General features: G+C 54.8%; 5 protein-coding genes across 5 annotated transcripts; all 5 read left to right on the forward strand.

Annotated features, from left to right (window-relative positions):
- Positions 1 to 28: 28 nt before the first annotated feature.
- Positions 29 to 2,418, forward strand: G647_04312 (uncharacterized protein; the record flags this gene model as incomplete). Its single annotated transcript, XM_008728656.1, has 2 exons — positions 29 to 186; positions 243 to 2,418. The coding sequence occupies 2 exons, from the start codon at positions 29 to 31 to the stop codon at positions 2,416 to 2,418; spliced, it is 2,334 nt and encodes a 777-aa protein (XP_008726878.1).
- Positions 2,419 to 4,513: 2,095 nt separating this feature from the next.
- On the forward strand, positions 4,514 to 5,497 carry G647_04313 (uncharacterized protein; the record flags this gene model as incomplete). Its single annotated transcript, XM_008728657.1, has 2 exons — positions 4,514 to 5,035; positions 5,102 to 5,497. The coding sequence occupies 2 exons, from the start codon at positions 4,514 to 4,516 to the stop codon at positions 5,495 to 5,497; spliced, it is 918 nt and encodes a 305-aa protein (XP_008726879.1).
- A 1,241-nt stretch (positions 5,498 to 6,738) lies between these two features.
- G647_04314 (uncharacterized protein) lies at positions 6,739 to 8,787 on the forward strand (the record flags this gene model as incomplete). Its single annotated transcript, XM_008728658.1, has 1 exon — positions 6,739 to 8,787. One exon carries the CDS (start codon positions 6,739 to 6,741, stop codon positions 8,785 to 8,787), a length of 2,049 nt encoding a protein of 682 aa, XP_008726880.1.
- Positions 8,788 to 10,137: 1,350 nt separating this feature from the next.
- G647_04315 (uncharacterized protein) lies at positions 10,138 to 11,669 on the forward strand (the record flags this gene model as incomplete). The annotated part of the gene is made up of 2 exons (XM_008728659.1): positions 10,138 to 11,200; positions 11,251 to 11,669. The coding sequence occupies 2 exons, from the start codon at positions 10,138 to 10,140 to the stop codon at positions 11,667 to 11,669; spliced, it is 1,482 nt and encodes a 493-aa protein (XP_008726881.1).
- Positions 11,670 to 12,215: 546 nt separating this feature from the next.
- On the forward strand, positions 12,216 to 15,224 carry G647_04316 (uncharacterized protein; the record flags this gene model as incomplete). Its single annotated transcript, XM_008728660.1, has 1 exon — positions 12,216 to 15,224. The coding sequence occupies one exon, from the start codon at positions 12,216 to 12,218 to the stop codon at positions 15,222 to 15,224; it is 3,009 nt and encodes a 1,002-aa protein (XP_008726882.1).
- Between the last annotated feature and the right edge of the window lie 6,636 nt (positions 15,225 to 21,860).

Genomic DNA, 21,860 nt, shown 5'->3' on the forward strand with positions numbered 1-21,860 from the left:
GCGTCTGAAGGATACGAAAAATATCACCATGGCCGAAGTCAACGGTGTCTCGAAGCACGAAGAGTCTGTAACGGCCTCGCTCTCGCATCTGGGCAAGCGGAAGCGCACGGTTTCTCCACAATTTGAAGAAGTCAAGGATGCTGCACTGCAACCTACGCTCCAACGTGTTCTGCAACTCCTCCGCAAGTGCGTCTCGCATCGCGTTTCCGATGGTCGTCGCCCAGCTAACTTGAGCAAACTAGACACGATACTACTCCGTCGCTTCTTAAGTACCCTTTACCTCCATCCAGGTCCGACGTGCCTGGCTTGAAGCGGGCGCGCCTCGTCAAGTCAGAATCCGCCTACGGTACTATCGAGGATCGCATTTTGACTGGGACATACAACTCTTTACACGCTCTTAAGGACGATGTGAAAAATGTTCATGACGCGATCCTGAGTGATGCGTCCACCGCGACACAGAACGGCACAACAGAAACCGATGTGCAGGGCCAGTTGTCTACATTGATGAAGGTACTGGAGCAACATGATCTAGAATCACCTGGAGTCTCGGAATCAAAGGGCGAAGCAACTCTGAATGCGGACCGAGTAAAACAGAAACCAAAGCAGTTCCTCTCTCTCCGAAGCAATGTCCATGGCGTTGCACATGTGCTATTTTCAGGGCTCCAGGTCCAACAAGATTTTGACAAGGTGGAACCCGATGCCTTACCAGAAGCAGTTGGCACAAGCCTGCCGAACGGGTTTGAACTCACCGATTATACTGCCTTGGGTGGAAACGAAGAAGCGCTTAAAAAGCAGGAGAAACGGACATTCGAGAAAGTCTTCGCCACAATCCGTCGTCTCAAACCCTTAGACCTTCCACACACGGCTAAGGATGTGGTCAGAGGCAATACTCTCGATTTCATCCCAAACTCCAGTCGAGCGGAGAACCTTCCTCTAAACAAGCACGACTATAAGTTCGCCAAACTACCGACTGGTTCGTACCTTTCTTACCGTCCTTCACACCACGACCGGAAAAGGGTACAGCCATCCTCCAATAGCGCGGACTTCAAAGCGGCTCTTGCGTCGAATACCGTGCGCCAAGGCAAGGAAATGAGCGAGGACGAGTTGTTCAGCTCCGTCTATTCTTCATTTGCGCCGAGCTCAGACAATTCATATTCCCTGATTTCCCACGAGGATCTGAGTCGACAATGGTGGAGCCAGAACGGCGAGCATAGGCTCTCCAGACTTTTCAGACCGACAGACCAAGAGTTATCTCCTTCAGATGGAGAAGCTGAAGGGAGGGACGAGTTCGCTGATGTAGTTGCCAATTTCGAGCCACAAGAACCAGAAGAAGTCCAAGCGGACGGCGCGGAAAAGGAGGTCGACAGCTTGTTGGAAGAGGTGTCGGAGATGATCGAGACACTGAGCTCCTATCAGAGAAATCGAAGCTTGGATCACCTTGTGGCCGGCAGACCAGGAAAGCCTGAGACACCCGAGTACGATACCTTTGAGATGCTCAGAAACCAGCTGAGCGTATTGGTTGCGTCCCTACCTCCCTTTGCTGTTGCGAAACTCAATGGTGATCAACTCGACGATCTCAACATCTCCACGAGACTAGTCGTCGAGGTCCCAGACTATCCCGGCACCGGACAGCCGGACGATTACATTCTGCGGCGTCAGAAGTTGGCCCAGCAAGCCACGCAAGCGGTGACTCGCTCGACCGTAACACCCCAGCCAGTCCGACCGAGCTACTCCTCCGTGCAGCCCAATACGATATCCTACAACCCTGGAGTAAGGAATTATGGCACCTCTGTCCCCGCAACAGCGGCATTCGGCATGCGCACAACCCAGTCACATCAGACTCCCACTGCTTCTCGGTCAACATACCCTCAAACATCCAGTTTCCCGGTCAACACCGCAAACAGCTATTCATCAAATCGTCCCACCATTCAGCAATTCCAGCGTCCTGCCGTACAAAACGGCTATAGTGGTTACGGGGGCAATACCCCGCTGCAGCCGTCACAGCAACAGTCACGACCGCAGACCCCGGCAGGGGGATATTCTCAACGACCGACTCAGCCGGGGTATCAACAGCGGGCACAGGAAACCGCTGCGGTGCTGGCAAGGTCTGCTAGTCCGCAGAAACCGCAACCACTAGTCAACGGCGCGGCGCAGCATTACACACCGAGACAGCATCAATCTCAGACTTTGACTCAGCAGGGCCCGAGCCAGCAAAGTCCACAAACGGGGTCATTTGCTTATCAAAGACAAGGCAGTGGGACGCCGACCACACCCATTGCACCTGGAACGGTGGCGGCGCGGTATGATGGTGGTGGAGACCGAACCACGGGTGCACAGTCGGGCAGGAGTGCTCAGGCTACACCAATCTCATTAGCACACCCGCCACAGCAGAATCAACCCGTGGAGGTCTCGAGGTGAAGGAGGCACGGCAGGAGACATGGAAAACGTAAAGGTGCAAATTAAAAGTCGGTTTCTTGTGTCGTGTACCAGTATGGCTTTAGGGATTTATTCTTTTATTCACGGGTGATATGTGGTCCCCGGCAGTCTCATCAGGAGAGACGTTCAGACGCACAACGAAGCAATGAACGCTTTGGCTGGTGATGCAACGGAGCAGAACAGAACAGGAGGATTAGGCGATTGTAATCGAGAGTGCTTTACTTTCCGTCGTGGCGGCTATGTTTGGCCTGTGGTCGCTAGCTTGCTCTACCCAATTGTGCATCCATATCGCGCAGCGCTCCACGGAATAGATAATGACAAGGCACAATTATTTATATCCGTGGGATGTCTGTCAGTGAGCTTGCAGAGGCGAGGGTACAGCAAGCAGGGGATATCATGACGGCACTTGTGGCTTGGATTCTGGACATTCTTTGGATGGATGTTGCTGGGCACGAGACCGATCGTGGCAGGATGGCCGTCTGGAGTCCACTAGGGAAAGGAAAGGATGATCATCTTTCAATCGCGAATGGAATCCGTCTCGACAGATGGGCCATTCACGATTTGCGTGATCCTGGACTGCTACAAGCTACTTGACGCCAGGAAGGGTACGAGCACCGTTCCGAGACCCGAGCTTTCTTCGCCCGTGTCTCGATGATGCTCATGGCAAAGCGCAAAAGACATCCTTGACCGGTTTGTTGCTGAAGCGGAATCCTTGCACAAGAGACGAGTGGTCCGATTATTATGCATTGTGGGCGGTTCTGCACCCTCCATGCAGGATGTAATCCACCCACGTCTTGCCCAGCCACGAGGCATGATGTCGTCCAAGGCCGGGCGTAAGTAATCAGGGAATTGACATGAACACATGTTTGCCTTTCTGGTCTTGTGGTGTATATGTACGGGGCGCACCTGAGAATGTTCTCACGATCCCAGTCCTATTTGTGGTCTCTAACAGCCTTAAACTTTCATTCCTCGGCCTGTTGTTGCCTTCCGCCTCACTCTGTGTCGCCCCATCTGACCGTCGTGCAAGGCAACGAGCTCTCTGTCTCGCTGTTGCGGCCCTCGCTGAATATATATATATATACACATCACCTGGCACAGATCGTCATTCGCTGTTCTACACAAGTAGCACTCAACCAGATCTTTGAACAATCTCCGGCGGGCCTACAAACATATCGGTATCCTGCACACCATCTCAGACCCAATCTCACCAACCATGTGTTTCGGAGGTGGCGACAGAGACGAGGCGGTGGTCATCAGAAGACGCGAACGCCCACGGTCACGAACGCGGTACAGCCGAGAGTATGTCTCTCGACCCGAAGTAGCTACGTTCCGACGAGAGACGGTGACAAGGCGGTCAACCTCTGCTCATCGTCCGAGTTACGACCGGTACTCCGAACGCCATTCTGACCATTTGCACGTCGACCCACGGCGACGCAGCGGGAGCAGGACACGCATTGTAACCGAAGAGAGAAGGAGCCGTAACCATTATTGACGCCCATGAAGGGCCAACAGTGACATGAGAGGAATGATGAGAATCGCAGTTTGAAGCACTCTGGCCATATTCGAGGACTTTCTATGTACAATTTCACAAGCTTTCAGATGTAATTAGGGACAGATTTCTGTGCAACAACGTTGGGGCTGCCTCTGCTCCTCGTGTTCGATCTACAAGATCCCGTCATGTACCTATCCAGTTGCCAGTCTCGATGTGTGGGACAAAGCAGGTTGCCAGCTGTGACAGCTCGCAGCGCGTGGGGAAGCAAGCTCGCGTTGCGACGCACTAGAATCACGAATCACCCCGCCTGATCCACACACGTCATCGTCTTTTGTGTCGCTGTGTGCAGTTGATGATGCATTCCCGGATTCCTCAATTCGGCTTCGAGATCGAGGGGTCGTTCTGGGCTTTGGCGTGTGCACCCTCACATCCAGTTTTCGCAGCCACGCGGCAACTTGCTTCCTCCTTCATCGCGCATACATAAAGCTTGTAGAAGCTCAACCTCGCCTCGTACCGTATCCTCGAAGGCACGTATACGTGAAGGCCCCCGCAGAACTACTCGACGACCTCTAGCTCTCCACAGCCATGAATCGAGCCTTATCCATTCGATCCCGCAAGAAGGATGACCACGCCAAAGAAGCCTCTAGGCACACCTTCTCGATCTCCACCCTGCGCGGTATTCAGCAAGCCGAGCTCTCCAAGAAGCTCTACAAGCTGATCAAGACCGAGAATCATGCCATCGGAGCCTACGAGACCGCGGGGCGCGAGCGCCTTTCCATCGCCTCTCAGCTGTCCGACTGGGGCGAGTCCACGAACGACGATTCGATCTCGGACATCTCGGACAAGATTGGTGTCATTCTCTCCGAGATTGGCGAACAGGAGGACCTTTTCGCGCAGAACCTGGAGGATTACAGAGCCATCTTGAAGCAGATCAGAAACATAGAATCCAGCGTGCAACCGAGCAGGGACCAGAAGACCAAGATCAGCGATGAGATTCAAAGGCTCAAGTACAAGGAGCCGTCCAGCCCGAAGCTGGTCACACTGGAGCAGGAACTCGTGCGCGCTGAGGCGCAAAACTTGGTCGCAGAAGCTCAACTCACCAATATCGTACGTCCCTCCCTCTCCACCCGGCAAGCAAAGTACCCTGGAGGAATGCTAACAAGAACAATGTAGACGCGCCAGAAGATCAAGGAAGCGTACGATATCCACTTCGCTGCGACCATCGAGCGAGCAGAGAAGCAGATTATTCTCGCCAAGTATGGCCGCCGTCTGCTGAACTTGCTTGACGACACCCCTGTCGTGCCGGGAGACGTGCGCCAGCCCTTTGCCCAGGCCAGTGAGGCGAGGCAGATTCTGGCCGATGCAGAACAGGAGCTGCAACGGTGGGAACCACACCTCGAGCCTATCCATTCGAATGCAGGCGGATTGGGATCGAATTTGATGCCCGCGGACGATCGCAGCACGCGAGAGACTTCCGAGGTCCCCGAAGTAGTACCCCTTCCGGTCGAGTCGACCCCAAAGCCGGCAGCGGAGGCACAAGGAACTCATCTGGAGCAGGCGACCGCTTAGAAGGCAGGCCGGTATAGTGAGGAAGAAACACTTGTCACCACTACACGCGGCCCGCGCACACCTGCACAGCGCTCGAGTGCCTCGTTCTCGGACAGGGAGAGAGAGAGGATGAGCATCAGGAAGTAGGCTGGGTGGGATGAATGACGCTAGAGTGCCCTAGTATTGTTCCTGGTGCTGGTCGCATGGACGATGTTCAATGATGTTCTGGTCTTTGGCAGTGGGGTAAAGAGGTCAAGTAATAACGGAGTAGTAGTACTGTTTCCGGCAGCAACTCCAGGATGTCACGAGTACGATATGCATCTGCCTCTTCTGTCCTCCGCCTCCGTGTTGGTCCCCAGGATGCATCGCAGACGGAGTGCCTTCCCATTCGCGCAGCAACACCGTCCAGAGATCAGCCTTGAGCATATCGGAGCTTCCCAAAATGAAGGGCGACGGTCGCAAAGGGAAAAGTCCGGGATAAGACGCGCGCATTTCCACCGGGGTCTGTCGATCGGAACTTGATCCTGCTCGGCGGCGCCGCAGACAGAAGGATGAGCATGCCAGCTCGTTCTTCATTGGCAAAGCCGCCGTAAGCGACCTCGAGGCGCCGCCCTCGGTTCGATCTTGCGTCCCCCAAGGCGCTGACATGATTTGCTCCCGCCATGCCACCGTTTCATTTCCCTTCTCTCCTCGTCACTGCAATATCGCTCTCTGCTGCGTCAAGCCGGCGGAGGCGTGTCAGCCACGAGCAGGCGAGGCCCCGCGCATGCTTCCAGAACAAATCACCATGACGCGAACCTTTAGCGGCTGTCTGGACTCGGTTGATCGGGGCCGATAACAAAACATGTGAACGTCCTGTTCCCAAGCGTGAATGCCTGATCAGACTCGCCTCTGGTGAAGGACGGACCCTTCGCTTCGAAGAGAAATTACTCCGCGCGCTTCGTGAACGTCCCCTTGCCCGCTGCAACGCGGGCTTCACTGCTGTATCGCCACCGCAGGACCATGCCACTGGCACCGTGGGGATCTTGCAGACGGATCCTGAACTGACCGGTGCTCTCATTTGCAGACCTGTGCTGGCTCATCCACACCTTTGAGATCCTTCGTTAACCATTCCATATCGATACACCTCAAACCGGCCCCGCCTCGCATTTGTATTGACCCATAACTTGTCTTCCATTCTTCTCTCCTCCGCGCTCGTCCCTTTCCCTTCTCTCCAGAGCGGCGTCCTGAAGTCTCCCGAGAACCGCACATCCACGCCCAACATGTGGTCGATAATACTGCTCGGTATATGCGCATACCTGCTGTACTTCGTGTCCAGCGCTTTCCTGGGCTTCCGCCGCGGTTTGAGCAAAGCAAAACAGTCGGGAATTCCCTACGTCGTCGTCCCAGTCTACTATCTTAAAACCTGGTGGTTGGTAACCCATCCACTATGGCTGCCGCTGTTGGCCAAATTGCCACGCAAGTGGACTCAATGGGTCGACTTCTGCATCCCGGACTTCTACTTCCGCCGCAGCATCGAGGTCTTCCAGCAGGTCGGCTCAGATACGTTTCTCGTTGTGGCGCCGGGAGGCACGGTGATGCACACGGCCGACCCGGCTGTCATCACCCAGATCACTACTCGAAGAAACGATTTCCCCAAGCCCATACCCATCTACCGATCCTTGGACATCTACGGGAAGAACGTCGTTTCCACTGAGGGTCCCATCTGGCGTCAGCATCGTAAAGCCACCAGTCCGCCATTCACCGAGAAGAACAACCACCTCGTGTGGACAGAGAGCCTCGATCAAGCTTCTGCTATGCTGAGCTCGTGGGTTGGACCGGACGGAAAAGGCGATGTCACGGTCGACCGTGTCATGGATGATACCATGCGTCTGAGCTTGTATGTGATCAGCAGGGCAGGCTTCGGGAAGAAATTGCAGTGGCCATCTGCTGATGCCAAAGCCGATGTTGACGCCAACTATGTCGACAAGTCCAAGATTCATAATGAAGAAAGTGACAGGGATCGAGGCCATTCGATGAGCTACACGTATGCTATCCACTGCTTGCTGGACAACATCCTGTTCCAATTCCTGGTGCCTCGCTGGCTGCTCAGGCACTTCCCGAGCGCCAGCTTCCGCAAGGCTGACGAAGCGTACAATGAATGGGGAAATTACATGAGAGAAGCGGTGGCGTCCAAGAAGAAAGATCTTGAGGCATCGGCAGACGAGAGCAAAGACCAGATGGATCTCTTGGCCCAGCTGGTCAAAGGCCAGGTCGCGTCGGAGGAAAACAAAGGAAACAGCAAGGATGTGCCTCTTACGGATTCAGAGGTGCTCGGTAATATGTTCGTCCTCATCCTGGCAGGCCATGAGACGGCGGCAAACTCGATACATTTCTCTCTCCTTTACCTCGCGCTTTACCCCAAGAGCCAACGAGCAACGCAGAAGGACCTAGACCGAATATTCCAGGGCAAGCCGCCTTCAGAGTGGGACTACGACCGTGATCTGCCAGCCCTGTTCGGAGGCATGGTAGGAGCCGTGTTGGCCGAAGAACTGCGCCTGGTGCCCCCTGTCATAGGTATACCAAAGTCGACCTGGGGCGTCCCGGACCAACCCATTACTATTGGGGGCAAAGCCTGCACAGTACCCGCCGGCGTCTATATTAGCCTTGCATCAGGGAACGTTCATCGGAATCCCAAATATTGGCCGACATCCAAGCCGTCCCTGCCTGGAGGGCACACGGTGCATCCGATAGCCAACCTTGATAACGACCTTGAGGAATTTCATCCCGAGCGGTGGCTCCTAGATGACACCGAGGGGGCTCTACAGACGGAGACGGCAAACGGAAAGAAGGAAATGCCAAACGAAACCGTGACCGCGGACGACCTTGCAATCAACGAGGCAGCTGACACCTCCGACAAGTTCTATCGGCCACCCAAGGGGGCTTATATTCCATTCAGTGACGGCTACCGTGCGTGCCTCGGCAGACGCTTTGCACAAGTGGAAGTCCTCGCTACGTTAGCTGTGATCCTGCAAAATTATTCAGTCGAATTAGCAGTCGATCAGTGGGCAACCGACGAAGAGGTCATTGCGATGGACGAAGACGCCCGTGTGGAAATGTGGGAGAAGGCGGCCGAACGGGCGAGGAAGCTGATGCTGACTGGCCTCAGCGTCATCATATCTTTGCAAATGAGAGCTGGACATGTTGCTCTTCGATTCGTGCCCCGGGGCCAGGAGAAGTTTCCCGACGACGCAGATGAAAAGTGGAAAGCGAAGCATCCCGAATTGTGCGAAGGCATCCGAGGGACTCCTGGCTGGAGATTCTGGGCTTGACAATTGGCTGTGTCGCCTGTCAATGATGCATTTGGCGGGCTTTGTTTAGCTCCTGTTAGCGAGCATTGGTTAGATGTACATCCTCCAACAGTCTATTTCTGCCTGGTCGGCCACTGCCTTGATGGGTCAAAGGTAGTCCGCCGACTCACAGGAAGTACGCTGCATAGCACATCGCTCGAGTGTCAGAAGATGCGGCACTCACGTCGAGCCCGCTCCCTTCATATATATTCTACGCCCTTTGTTCGTTTGAGAGGGGTACATTCACACCGCCTGAGCTTGCAATGACGATGAAGCGGCTACGGTGCTTAGCTCGAGGCCGTCAGCCTCTGCTAGGGGTGGTGGTGGCTGCATGTGCCTTGCCTAAGCGGCTTCGCTGGCTCAATGGGAGTCGCCAAAAGTTCCACGTCAAATGCACAAACGCAGCGCTCTTCTCTCCCTGATTCGTCTTACCCGTCATCAGCATTGAACTTTCTACAGCAAGCGAATCGCCTGTCGACATACTGTATGTCTGGTTGAAGAATAGCATGACCAGGCCTCGTCTCAGTCCGCCAGGTGCATTAAAACCAGCCTTCAATCTTGTGCACTGTGTCGGTCAATTGCTTCCGCTGCGCAGTTAGACGGTCACCAATTGGCCCAGGCCAGAGCTTACTGGAACTCGATACCAGATCCGATATCCCCACGGCCTACATTGTGCGGGTCTGACGCTCTCGTGCATGTCCCAGTCCTCCAATGCCAGGAGCCCCTGATCGCTCGTTGCCCGTTACCAGCGACCGGCGGTGGCAATTGGGGCATGCAGCTTGCTGTTCGCTGGCAATCACCCGTTCACGCAGACGTTGGGCAGAAATCTCATGATCGTGCAATCCAGATTCGCCCAGATAAAAACCGAAGGCCTGCTCTGACAGGTGAGTTTGTCCCTCCGCGGTCCCCCTTAAGGCTCAGGAGATCGTTCCCCTTCAACCACAGTCCGCCCCTTCCTGTCCTCTTGTATCACTCAGGAGAAGGGAGAGGTTACCCTTGCACACGAACACGTCCCTCGACTTGGCCAGAGCTGTGCTGTTACATGTTTGTGCCCCTCTGCTCGAACCTGTCACCTCGTGCCTGGTTGGCCGTGCCGGCGGCAAGGGATGACTCTGATACACTCATGACAACCAATATCCTGTGTCTTGCGTCTATGACATTGCCTCTCGTTGACGCACCAAGCTTCCCTCTGTCGAGCGATGGACCGTCTCACTACTGGTTCCATAGTCACTGCCATCACTGGATGCTCTCGAGCGTTGCTGTTGCTCCGTCCATGAGCCTTGCTGTTCCTATGAGTGGGCCCATCAGCCAACTTAGATTCCCAAACTCTGTATGTTCGTCTCGGTGCGCGACCGCCCACAAGGTCGTCGGCGTCGCAGCCAGACCTACGGTGTCAACAAGGCTGCTCGTTCCTCCAAGTTGTCCCTGCTCTCCGCCATCACTACGGGGTCCCATCAGTCCCATGGGTCTAACGATAGCTCGTCAACGATCACGCAAGAGTCCTACTCAAAGTCCTCCTCGAGTGCAACTAAGCGGAGCAAGTCGTCGAGGACAAAGTCGTCCCGGGACGCCCGCGATCGGAAACCATCCTCGAGGAAGGGGAGTTCGGGGCAGACGATCGAGGAGAAGAGTATGTCCAGAGAATCCGTGGACGTTTTCGAGTTTCTTGTAAAAGAAGACGAACAAGATGCCCTCGGGCCGGACCTGAAAGAGCCTCCACATGCAGAGCTACAGACTGTCGAGACAACCCCCTCGGTGAGGGACGACTCTGACACTGAAAGCGTGGTACGGAGCACGCATTCAGACTCGGGCATATCGATGGGGGACAGCATCATTCACTTCGGCAATGACTCCCCAGTCGAGACTCGTTTGCCTCCGTTGCCAGAGGATGGCCGAGAACAGCCAGAGCCCGTCGAACCGCAACGAGACCAGCCTAATCACTCCAAGCGTATCCAGTGGAAGTGGCCCGAGGTACCGCGTGCGACTCACAAGCATCACTTGCCGAGCTACGCTGCAAGGACACACAGTCCAGAACACGCCCGCTTCCGCATCCCTCAGTCGCCTGATATCTTCGAGGGAGGCTTCTGTTCCCCGGCTCACCCGCTGTCTGGGTATGATCTGGTCTCGGATAAGCTGGCTTCAGGGGAGCTCCCACCGGTGTTTCGGAGTTTCAAGAAGATCAGATACCGGCTGCTGTTGCAGTTACAAGATGAGATACTCGAGATGGAGCAGCAACTAGCTGCCTTGGATGTCGCCGACACCCAAACCCGTCTCAACCCGGATGGTAGCACATCGCCGGCATCTAGGAGGCTCAGCTGGCAGTGGAGTCAATCTGACTTGCCAGCACATCGTTTACACATCTTGGGACGCCTGTCAATCAAACTCGAGCAATACTGTGAGTCCGAGTACTGCCAGGGAGACATCTGAGAGGCTAACTGTTGCTAGATCAGGTTCTATCCACGTCCCAAAAGGTGCACAGGCTGACCTCGTCACCACTGTCTGCTGAAGTTGGCCATTTCCGGGCGTGGCTGAAAGAGCACAACCCTTTAGCACATCTCGAGTCTCGCTTCTTGGATGATGACGAAGACCTCATATCGCTGACCGAACCGAGCGATTCTTCAGGCAGCCCCGCCGCTGAGCCGACATCTGATTTTCTTCCTCTTTGTGTTCTCACAATGACGCTTCTGCCACTGCTGTCCTTCAAATTCATGACGAGCGTCTTGAACAGGTTGATCGTCCTCACGATCGTGCTGGCTGCCGGGTTAGGTAGTCTAGAGAAGCTGGACAGGGCCAGAGCTGAACAGCATAAGCAATGGATTTTCGCATGTTTCGGAGTTTCGCTTCTGGCCGCGATACTGTTTTAGAAAGAAGTTTGGGAGGTGGGCGGCAACGCTCTTGACTGTGATTTTGGGGACAAGGATACACGGCATAATACTCAGCTTGGGACCATGGCATGTCCGGCCGGAGCACAATGTATTTTAGGAGACGAGATGAGTAATGACGACCATGATGATGACTGCCTCTGCTGGGTGACTGCGCCCGTTGTAGAGCCTCGTCGAAGCGGGGCGCAGCCTTGCGGCTCTCGTGACGTCTTTGGGGAACGACGCAACGCTCGTCTTCTCCAACTCAACGCGCTGGCAAACACCGACCTGACGCTGTAGTGTCAACCGCTGCTCTTTGTGCTGTTCCCCAGAAGTCTGCGAGCCTAAGTCTGCTGAGGCCGACAAGACGTGCTTGGAATAATCTCGTCTGCAGACATCATCTGCACCCCTTCACACTCCACCTTGGGCCCCTTGCCTGTCGCGAGGAACTGTCATGTGCCTGCGCATGACCATAGCAGGCACAAACTCGCCGAGCTGACCATGTCTTGATTCTCATCCCGCGCCTGTGGCTCATCAGATTCGCCCACGATGGCTTCCAACTTCATGTCTCGCCTCATGAGCTCCAACAACCCCTCCGCCTCCATCTATGAAACGCTTCGGGAACAAGACGAGGACTCGGAGGGCTTGGACGTTGAGGAGACAGCAGCCATGGCTACAGACGGCGGCAATCGAAGGGACAGCTTCGCCGACCGAGCCTCGATCGACTTCGGAGCGCAGCGTCATCGAAGGGACGTGCCACCACCGAGTCAGCTTGCTACCCGGGGTCAGGGCCATAACCAGATGCCTCGAAAAGACAAGAGCAGGATGCAGAACAGGGCTCGGCGACATGGCAGACACAGCAAGCTGTTGGATGTGGAAGAGGCGGATGACGATGTGCCAGCGTCGCTGCTCATCGACCACAACGCTCAGGACATTGACCCAGACTCCATCACCCTGCCTCCACCGCCAAGCTCCATGCCTGATGGTCTACCGCGGCGAGACGATACGGGTCCCTCAAGTCTAGCTCGAGGTTCTGACATGAGACGCCGACCTGGTCTCCCACCTAGCAGCCAGAACCCTTCGGGAGCACGGCCGATCAGTGGGATTGTGGGAGGCAATCTTGCGAGCGCGGACCCCAAGGAGAAAGCCATGTTCCGCTGGGTCAACGTGACGGATCTGGACAACTTCCTGCTCGAAGTGTATACCTACTACCTCCACCACGGATTCTGGTCCACCCTCCTCATGCGCTTCTTCAATCTTCTCAACGTTGCGTTTATCGTGGGCTTCTCTATTTTTTTGACCCAATGCATCGACTACCGGGAAATACGAGGGAGCACCAAAATGTCCGAGATCCTCGTCCCGCAATGTACCGGACGGATGGGATTCATCCCGAATGCGCTGCTCTGGTGCACCACGTTTGTATGGCTTTGGAAAGGCGTTCTGTACCTCTTCGACATTCCCCGTTTGTACCACATGCACGATTTCTACTTCTACCTCCTCGACATCCCGGAACAGGAGATCCAGTCCATATCGTGGCAAGAGGTCGTCAGCCGGCTCATGGCGCTACGTGACTCAAACCCGACCATCACGTCCAAATCGACGCGGGCCGGCGCCTTCGTCAGGACCCAGGACAAGCAGCGCATGGATGCCCACGACATCGCCAACAGGCTCATGCGCCGACAGAATTACATGATCGCCATGATCAACAAGGACATCCTGGACCTGACGCTACCGATCCCGTACCTGCGCCACCGTAAGCTCTTCACCCGCACCCTGGAATGGAACATCGATCTCTGCATCATGGATTTTGTCTTCAACCGGAAAGGCCAAGTCCGGCCCCTCTTCCTCAAGGATACGCACCGCAAAGACTTGGCCAATGCCCTGCGGTCGCGCTTCATTATCGCCGGCATCACCAGCCTGGCATTTGCGCCCTTCCTCGCCACCTTTTTCGTCCTTCGGCACTTCTTCCAGAACTTCAACGACTACCAGAAGAACCCGGCCCAGATCGGCATGAGAGACTACACGCCCTTTGCGCAGTGGAAGTTCCGCGAGTTCAACGAGCTGCACCATTTGTTCCGCCGGCGGATCAACATGTCCTACCCCTTTGCGGACCGGTACATCAACCAGTTTCCCAAGGACAAAACTGTCCAGATTGCGCGGTTTGTCAGTCTGGTTTCCGGGGCCGTCGTTTCGGTGCTCGGCCTGGCCACGATTCTAGATCAGGACAATTTTCTCAACTTTGAGGTCACCCCCGGCCGTACGACCATCTTCTACATTGGCATATTTGGCTCTATCTGGGCGGTGGCGCGCGGCCTGCTGCCCGAAGACAACATGGTCTACGACACGGCCTTCTCCATCCAGGAAGTCATCCAATTCACCCATTACGAGCCGAATCACTGGGCCAATCGCCTCCATACCGTCGAGGTCAAGGAGGAATTCTCTCAGCTCTACCAGATGAAGGTGATGATATTCCTGGAGGAGGTGCTGAGCATCTTCTTCACGCCCTTTGTGCTATGGTTCTCTCTGCCTCGGTGCAGTGAGCGCATCATTGATTTCTTCCGCGAGTTCACTGTTCATGTCGATGGGATCGGCTATGTTTGCACCTTTGCCGAGTTTAGCTTCATGGGCCAGGCCATCAGACCAGCTCCTAAGGAGAGAGGGGCCGTGAATGCGGATGGCACGACTGCTGCCACCGCGAACAACGCCAGCGCCAATGCGAAAACCAATACGAACACGAACCTAAGGGACGATTACTTCGCCTCCAAAGACAACAAACTCGAGCACAGCTACTGGGGCTTCATGAACGACTACGCTCGCAACCCAAAGACAGACATTCACTTCCCGTATAACAGCTCTCGACGACGCTTTAACTTCCCACCTCCAGTCCCCGGGCTCCCATCACCGTCCTTCCCGCCTCACGCAGAGCACCCAGGACACCCGCAACTGCACCGCCACGGCAGTTCAGGTCCTCTCCTGGGTTCGTTGGCCTCTCCGCCTCCTCAGCGTGGGACTTTCGGGACCCCTAGATTCAACGCCCTGGCTCAGAACCACGGCGCGAGTCAAGGCCACGGAGCAGGGTCTCCGCTCCAATCTCTCCTTCTTGACCCTCATCACCAGCCATCAGCAAGCGGCTTTGGCCCGGCGTCGCCTCAAGCGCTGAGGCCTCGCGGTGTCGGTGGCTTACTCGCCAAACCCGCCCGTAGGACTGCGCCTGGCGACCGTGCCCGTGGACTGCACCCCGACGACGTCGCCGAAGAGGAAGATCAGCCTCCCGAGGATCTGCAAGCACCCACGTCAACTGCAGATCGTCCTGCTCCTCCCTCACAAGCACAAGGTTCTTCGGCTCCCGACCCTCCATCCCAATCCCACTCGGGTGCCTTGGGATCCTGGAACTACGAGGTTGATTCCTCCTCTGGTGCGGATAGCGAGGAAGAAAACGAACGGGACGTCCGGGCCATCATGGCGCCGATGGGTCCCTTGGGTCTAATCAGGCAGTTTCAAAAGGCGCAAGCTCAGGAGAGAAACGGCGGTCTAGGCAGGATTGGAGGTGAAGTGTAATACCATGAATGGGTCTCAACTGAATTGAATCGACGTTGACGAAAAGAGACGACCGGGAACAGAGTGTCGGTCCATTGTCAGTTGTCTCTCCGAGGACAATGTATGCATATAGAGCTTTACGTAGCTATACGTAGCAATACGTACGAGTGTGTGCCATGGGAGGACTTGCAGCGTGCACACACATTTACTATGGCTCGAGTAGATTACGCTTGAAATCGATGATTTGATTTCAGCCAGCAAGCCAGTAAGTAACTCGGTCGCTCGGGCAGTCAAGACTGCATGTATGGTTCTCGAGACACGGACATGGAAGCGCCCACGGTCGTTCATGCCTGTGACATGATGTGCATACCGTAGTGACAGTACTGTGTACCTAGTTGATTAGTCCGTCCGGCAGAATGCATGGGATATTACACATGTACACGTACATATGGTAGGGGTAGGATGTAGGAGGTTCGAGGTAGGAGGCACCTACTATGTCTGCACCCGACCTCCGTACTCTATACTCTGTCCTCTGTCCTCTGTACTTTCCGCGAGTGTTCTATGTACATACCAGGTATATACAGATATAGATACAGATAGGTATGCATGCTCCTGAGGTATCGATCACGGGGTCGACGCATACGGAAAAGAGTGGGATCTTATGGATCTGAAGTACAGAACGGGATGAGATGGAACCCGCGGTGCGTGGGAAAGGCGTGGGAAGTAACCTAGACGTCTTGTTGGAAATATACAAGGTACTTTATACGTAGACTGACTGGTCTGGACTACGTATCCATACTGAGTGACTATACTGAGCGAGTAAACAGTGAGTATACAGAGTACGTGCTCTGGCAAGGAGGATTACTCGTACGGGGTACGGGATACGTACGGACTGCTGTACAGGAACCTGAAGGATTGCATGTCTGCTGGAAATGGATTCCCAAGACCCTCTCCGTCGGTTGGTGAGCCATAACATGACTAGCCACAAGGGTGGACGTAGACCTTGGGGTGTCGTTCGTTGGTTCGGTCTACATGTCGAGATGCTATACTCCGTACCCCCCAAGTTCGTGTATGTAACCTCTCCTCTCTCGTCTCGACAACGTCCCCATTCTTTTATACCGGACGAGAACTTCAACAACGCCAATGCGCCCTCTCACGTATCTGTCTGTGGCTGGTGTGGAGGTTAATGCTCCACTGGGTACTTGCAGCACGGAGGACGCCTATTTGTTGTGAGACCCGGCTGAGATGGTGGAGGGTACGGTCGTTCTGCGCGGGATGGCTGGGGAGATGGGAGTCTTACAAAAGTATGGGTCAGTCTAGACGAGTCACGAGGAGGAGCGGGATAGGACGGAAGCAGACAGATCCAGTGTTGACGCTGAGGATGGTGCAGACACGGAGGGTGATGGAGGGTTCAATGCATTGGCGGCGCAAGCATGGCTCGCCGCCATCCTGTGCATATTTGCTCCGTACCGTGGTTGGTAAAGCAGGCGGACGGCAATGAATCAAGCAGCGCTCCCGCCATCTCTCCAGTCAAGTCCTGCCTAGTCTGTACAGTGGGGCGGATCACCCAGGATACTTCGATAGAGGCCCGCGTCACGGCTGATAGATGCTGTGCTGGTAGATCAGATCGTCCACGCTGCCTGTCGCACGGGTGCAGTGCATAGCGACATCAGCCAGATATCTGCATGTCCTGTGGAGCGTATGTCTCGCGCAGCGCTCTGGGACCTACCTCATCTTCTTCGCCATGATCCTTTTCCCTTGTCCGAATATCAAGGGGGCTGTGAAGGTGAGCGCGGGATACGACCATTGTGATGCACAATCCACTAGTCATGAATCGATCGATTCATCTTAAGATGCCTGTCTTGCGTTCTCCGTTGCGCCTCCTCCTCATTGATTCGTTCGTCGACAGGTAGTCGAGAAGATGTTGTTGGAAGGAGAGTCATGGCAACGGCTGTGTAAGTTCAAGGGATTGAATGGTGAAGATGCACTTCATCCACAACAGCGTCCGTGAAGTTCGAGGACTAAAAGAGCAGGGGCAAGTCAAGTCGAGCAGCTCACACGAAGTCCATTTCACCGATGGGACAATCCATATCTGGCTGGGAGGTGTATGCCGATCCGCTCAGTCGGCTGCCCGCTCAGACGGCTGTCACGGCTTTCGGTAACTGACCATATCGCTGGTTCTCAACACGCAGCACGGTCTCGACCATGTCCCCAGCAAAAGGCCTGGGTTGGGGGCGACTGAAATTTGCCCTGCGTGGTTGTGAAGCTGCGTAGTCGTTCGTCTTCCAGAATCGCCTCCAGTAGCGAGATTATCGGCGATCTGCCCATCGCTCACTCCACGACCAAGAGAGAAATACAAGGCTGCTCCGTATGGTCAACTGTTGTGGCTGGCTTCATCCCCGTGAAGCGACAAGTAGACCGCAACGTAGACGAAGTCGCGCCCCTCCCATGAATGGAAGCAGGTTTCCCAGCGGTTCTGTTCGGTTGGTTGGTCGGTCGTACAGCTCCAATCCATCATCGCCACCTGCTACGAGGATATCCCTCACGGAAGCTCATAGCGCTGAAGATCCATCGCTGCACTCGTAAGCAGCCGCTATGTTCAGACTACCCAGCTGCAATCTCTGCCCTTCTCGATAGTCCGTCTGAGACTCCAGGGACTCTGTTGCAATTCATGGCTGCGTCCTTTTCCCGACAGAGTAAGTTGTTGTCCGATCTGGCGCACCTCAGGGTCGAGAGCCGCGAGAACTCCTGCACTTAGTTGAGCCTCACCCGTCCTGCCCATTGGTTCTCGGTTGTCTTGACGGTCATCCTGGACCTATCACAAACCCTGGCCCCATCACGGTATGATTGCTACCTTGTCAGAAACTCGACCTGAGAGCTTTACGGACATCGCGCCATCGTTGTTGGAAACTATACTCTAAGGCCTCTGAAAGACCATTATAGGCAGTGGACGACGCGTTCGCCACATTGACTAGCTCGAAACGGTTTGTCCACGTCTCCTGATACCGAAATTGTCTTGGATATCGTCCGTCGCTTGGTGGCCACGTTGAGCCTCAGCATCAAGCTGATGGGGTCCGTTCCTAGCTGGCTGGATGCCGTGTATCGTGAGTAGTTGCAGATGGGGGCGACGTCGATCTTAGCTAGACAAGTGTGCCGCCTTGAGTGCGAGTCAGGTGCTGGTCATCCAAGTGGGCCACAAGTCTTCGAGATGAAGAGAAGTTGCGTAAAGGAAATTTTTGGAATCATTCCCACCTTATGGCGCCCTTCAAGTCTCGGGGCTAGTTCATGCGGTGAAACCAATGACTCTCCGACCATGCGGCGACCTGAGGACAGAGGGGAAGTTGTCGCTACTCGGCCCAATACCGCTGTGGGAAATCTGTAATGTGGCAGGATTGTTAGGCCGGAAGAACAAACCAGGCAATTTTGCCCTATGTGGTAGAGGGCCGACTAGCTCTTATATAGAGCCCAAGCGCGAGGCTCCACAGACGAAGCTTGATTCTTTGCGGTGAAACGGGTTTGACGTGGATATTCAGTCAGCACCAAGTCAGCATTGTGGAGACATCGACGTGCCGTTCCAACCGCGATATTCCGTAGACCAGCGGCGTGGCAAAGGAAGACCGTTGTACCGGGGTATCTGTACACAGCGTAAGAGTACGAGGATGTTGTGCACAGGGTATGGTATGCAGGACGGTAGGATCAACACCTGTGGGGATTGTATAATGATGTGCATTTTACGCCCTGCTCCGCCACTTGCTCGGTAGGCCATCTGGAGCAGAACGTCAGCTTCGTAGTATCCTGTTGGTGACTTCTCCTCCGAATGGCCAAGGTATTGTTCTATGCTCGGAGTGGCGAGGGCACTTGCAGTGTTGGCTTGACTGTTTCTCCTTTGCGCAGAGCCTTGGCTCGTAAAACAGACTACACGTTCGACAGGGGCGCTATGACTGCTTCGCCGTGATGATCCTGCTTCTGCTGACTGCCTGACTTCGTTTGGCGGCACGATGGATACTTGTTGTATGGGTCTCAACAAAGGTGGTTGTTGGTAACTGTGGTACTTTCGTCTACATGGTGCGCACTGGGTATTGACTAAGCCGGCCATGTATGCATAGCTCCTTCGATGGCGTCCACACGGCAAGGCTGGAACTAGGACAGTCGTCGAATAATGTTACGAGCTCAGTGGTCACCATAGATCCCTGTGTTGAGCATCATGGTGCCGTTTCGGTAAGAATTCAGCTGCACGTAATTGGTAAGAGCATTTCTTGGCCATGGTGAGACCGGCGATCAGCGGGATGCACCGTCAACAGGAATTGCACGCAATCCAGGGCCAGTACAAGGGCGGCACTGCCATTGGTCTGTCCCACCGCAAACCTGTGTTGGTCATCCGTTCTTTATTGAGATGCGCTCGAGCTCCAGGGTCGGAGGTAGATTAGGGTGAGCTGATTCATGTCCTCGGAAACAGCACTGCGGCAGTCCTGTGCCAAGTTGCTGAGCGCGTGGAGAAGCTCTGAACGTTGTAAGCGAGCTGGGACGAGCAACTGAGCAATCTTGCCGTAACGACGAAGGTTGCGGCAGGTACTCCGTAGTGTTGCATCACTTCTTTGCTCGGCTCCTGAGCCAGTCTCCCATAAGCCCGGCAGGACGAAACTTTCTGGTAGCTCCGTGTCGAACGCATTCTGCGCGCATGGTCACGGACGTCCCTAATCTCGTCCAGACGTGCCCGCTGGGTTGCCAATGCTATCACTAATGCGGTGCGAGTGTGACGTACGAGCCTCGCTGAACATCAACAAGAGGCACACGAGGTCTAGAAGGGTCGTACTGTGGTTGTACTTCTCCTCGAAGCGACTTGGCAGCTGGAACGGGTCGTTTGCAATTGCCTCGTCGGTTGCTGTTACCACGTTACCGAAAGTTAGCCATGTAGTTTTCGTTCTGCTAAGGGTCAATGGAGCCCCCGAGCTAGGCCGACCGCCGACCTGGGTCGCAGGCGGCGGGTATCATATTGTCACGGGATTCGGTGGCGTGTTCAGACGCCGAACGGTACGAGGTAGTCCTGTGTACGACGGTTTTATAAATAGGGGAGCTGGGGTGATTATCAGGTAAGCAACCAGCCTAGCCGCAATGGCCTTGGGCGACCAGCAGGCTGCTTCGCTTCTGGAGCCACCGTCTTTTGGCGACCAGCAACGTGCGGCTGAGAACGCAAAGCTTACTTGTGCGAGGGAGCCCAGCCAAGCGGGCGGGAAGGGAGCATGAGCCTGAGAACCCAACCCGCCTTGCCTGTCTTGACGCTCGTCTACGAAAATCGTGTCCGTCAGTCACAAGAATTGTTCGAATGTCAGATGCCTCCGTATTCAGGGCGATGATGGAACCTTCTTTGCATCACGGCTGGTGGGACTATGATTACCCGTCCCTGTACGTGCATAGTGTACTGGCCTCACCACCTACTGACCTTCTCAGTATAAGTTGCACATCAAACCATTCGTTCACTGCGCGGGGCTGGTAGGTATCATTGAGCCAGGTGGTGAAATTCTTATGCCACTCTGGCCACCCACTCGAATGAGGACATCCCGAAATCCGACGGGGTTTAGATCTTCCACGTGGATCAAGAACCTTGTTGGCGAAGTGATCGTCGTACGGAGAGGCAGGCTCGTCTACCAGTACGAGTACTTTCTTTGGAAAGTCGTCCCGAAAGAGGAATCTGCGGCGGCTCCTTTCAGACAAATCGAGTGTGGCGGGCAAATGCAGGCTAGCACACGCCGCCACGGTTGATGGATGTGGAGGTGATTGTCCGAATTCCGAGATTGCGCGCTTCCCACTTCGGCCGTACGAGTCTGGCTCGGAATCTATACCGTGCCGCAAAGGACGTGATGTCTCCTTGTACATACTCTGTAGACACGCTGTTGCGCACGAAACCTCAGACTCCCAAGTGAGTGGGATTGCCTCGTAACAACAACTACTATGATGTCCGTGGTTGGATCAGCGACATGGCATGTCAATCACATCGCCGCTACGAGGCAGTGATCTACGAGGCTGATACGTACGAAGTCCAATGCACCTCGTGTTGACCTGCATCAAATATTGTAACTCTGATGGATACTACTCGAGGCTATAATACGCAACCTTGAACATAGTGATGAAGCAGACGCTGACAGTTATTACCAATGGCGAGTTCGTAGAATGTGCACATTCAATCTTGCCACATGTCTATTGCGTGCCTCTGGCCGTGCAGCATCATCAATGAACTTGAAATGAAGAAGAAGTGAAAGCATGTTCGCGGAATTTAGCGCCAATCAGCTAGTGTCCCTCATGCCCCTCCATCAGTTTGCAGCGTTAATAAGCGAGTTGCAGCCCTCGTCCCTCTTGTGACCTTTCAACTGCTCCTGCCTGATGTGAGCTTGGCCTCGCTACCATTTGCTATCGCCATTTTAACAATGCTTCGCGGTTGCATCGGCCGGATTTGCTTGCTGAAAAATTATTGAAGCTGATCCAAGGCCTGCCACTCCTGTTGTGACGGCCCAGCAATGTCCTCCAGACAATAGCGTCCCTAGATTAGGGAACAGCTTTCATCCGACCAGCGCATGATGTGTATATGTTCAGAGGAAATTTGAAATCGAAATGCCGGATCTTGATTGTAGCTGATGACCACAAGAACCTAACGGGAAGGAT

The sequence above is a fragment of the Cladophialophora carrionii genome (assembly GCF_000365165.1).
Source record: "Cladophialophora carrionii CBS 160.54 unplaced genomic scaffold supercont1.3, whole genome shotgun sequence".
NCBI classification, from domain to species: Eukaryota; Fungi; Ascomycota; class Eurotiomycetes; order Chaetothyriales; family Herpotrichiellaceae; genus Cladophialophora; species Cladophialophora carrionii.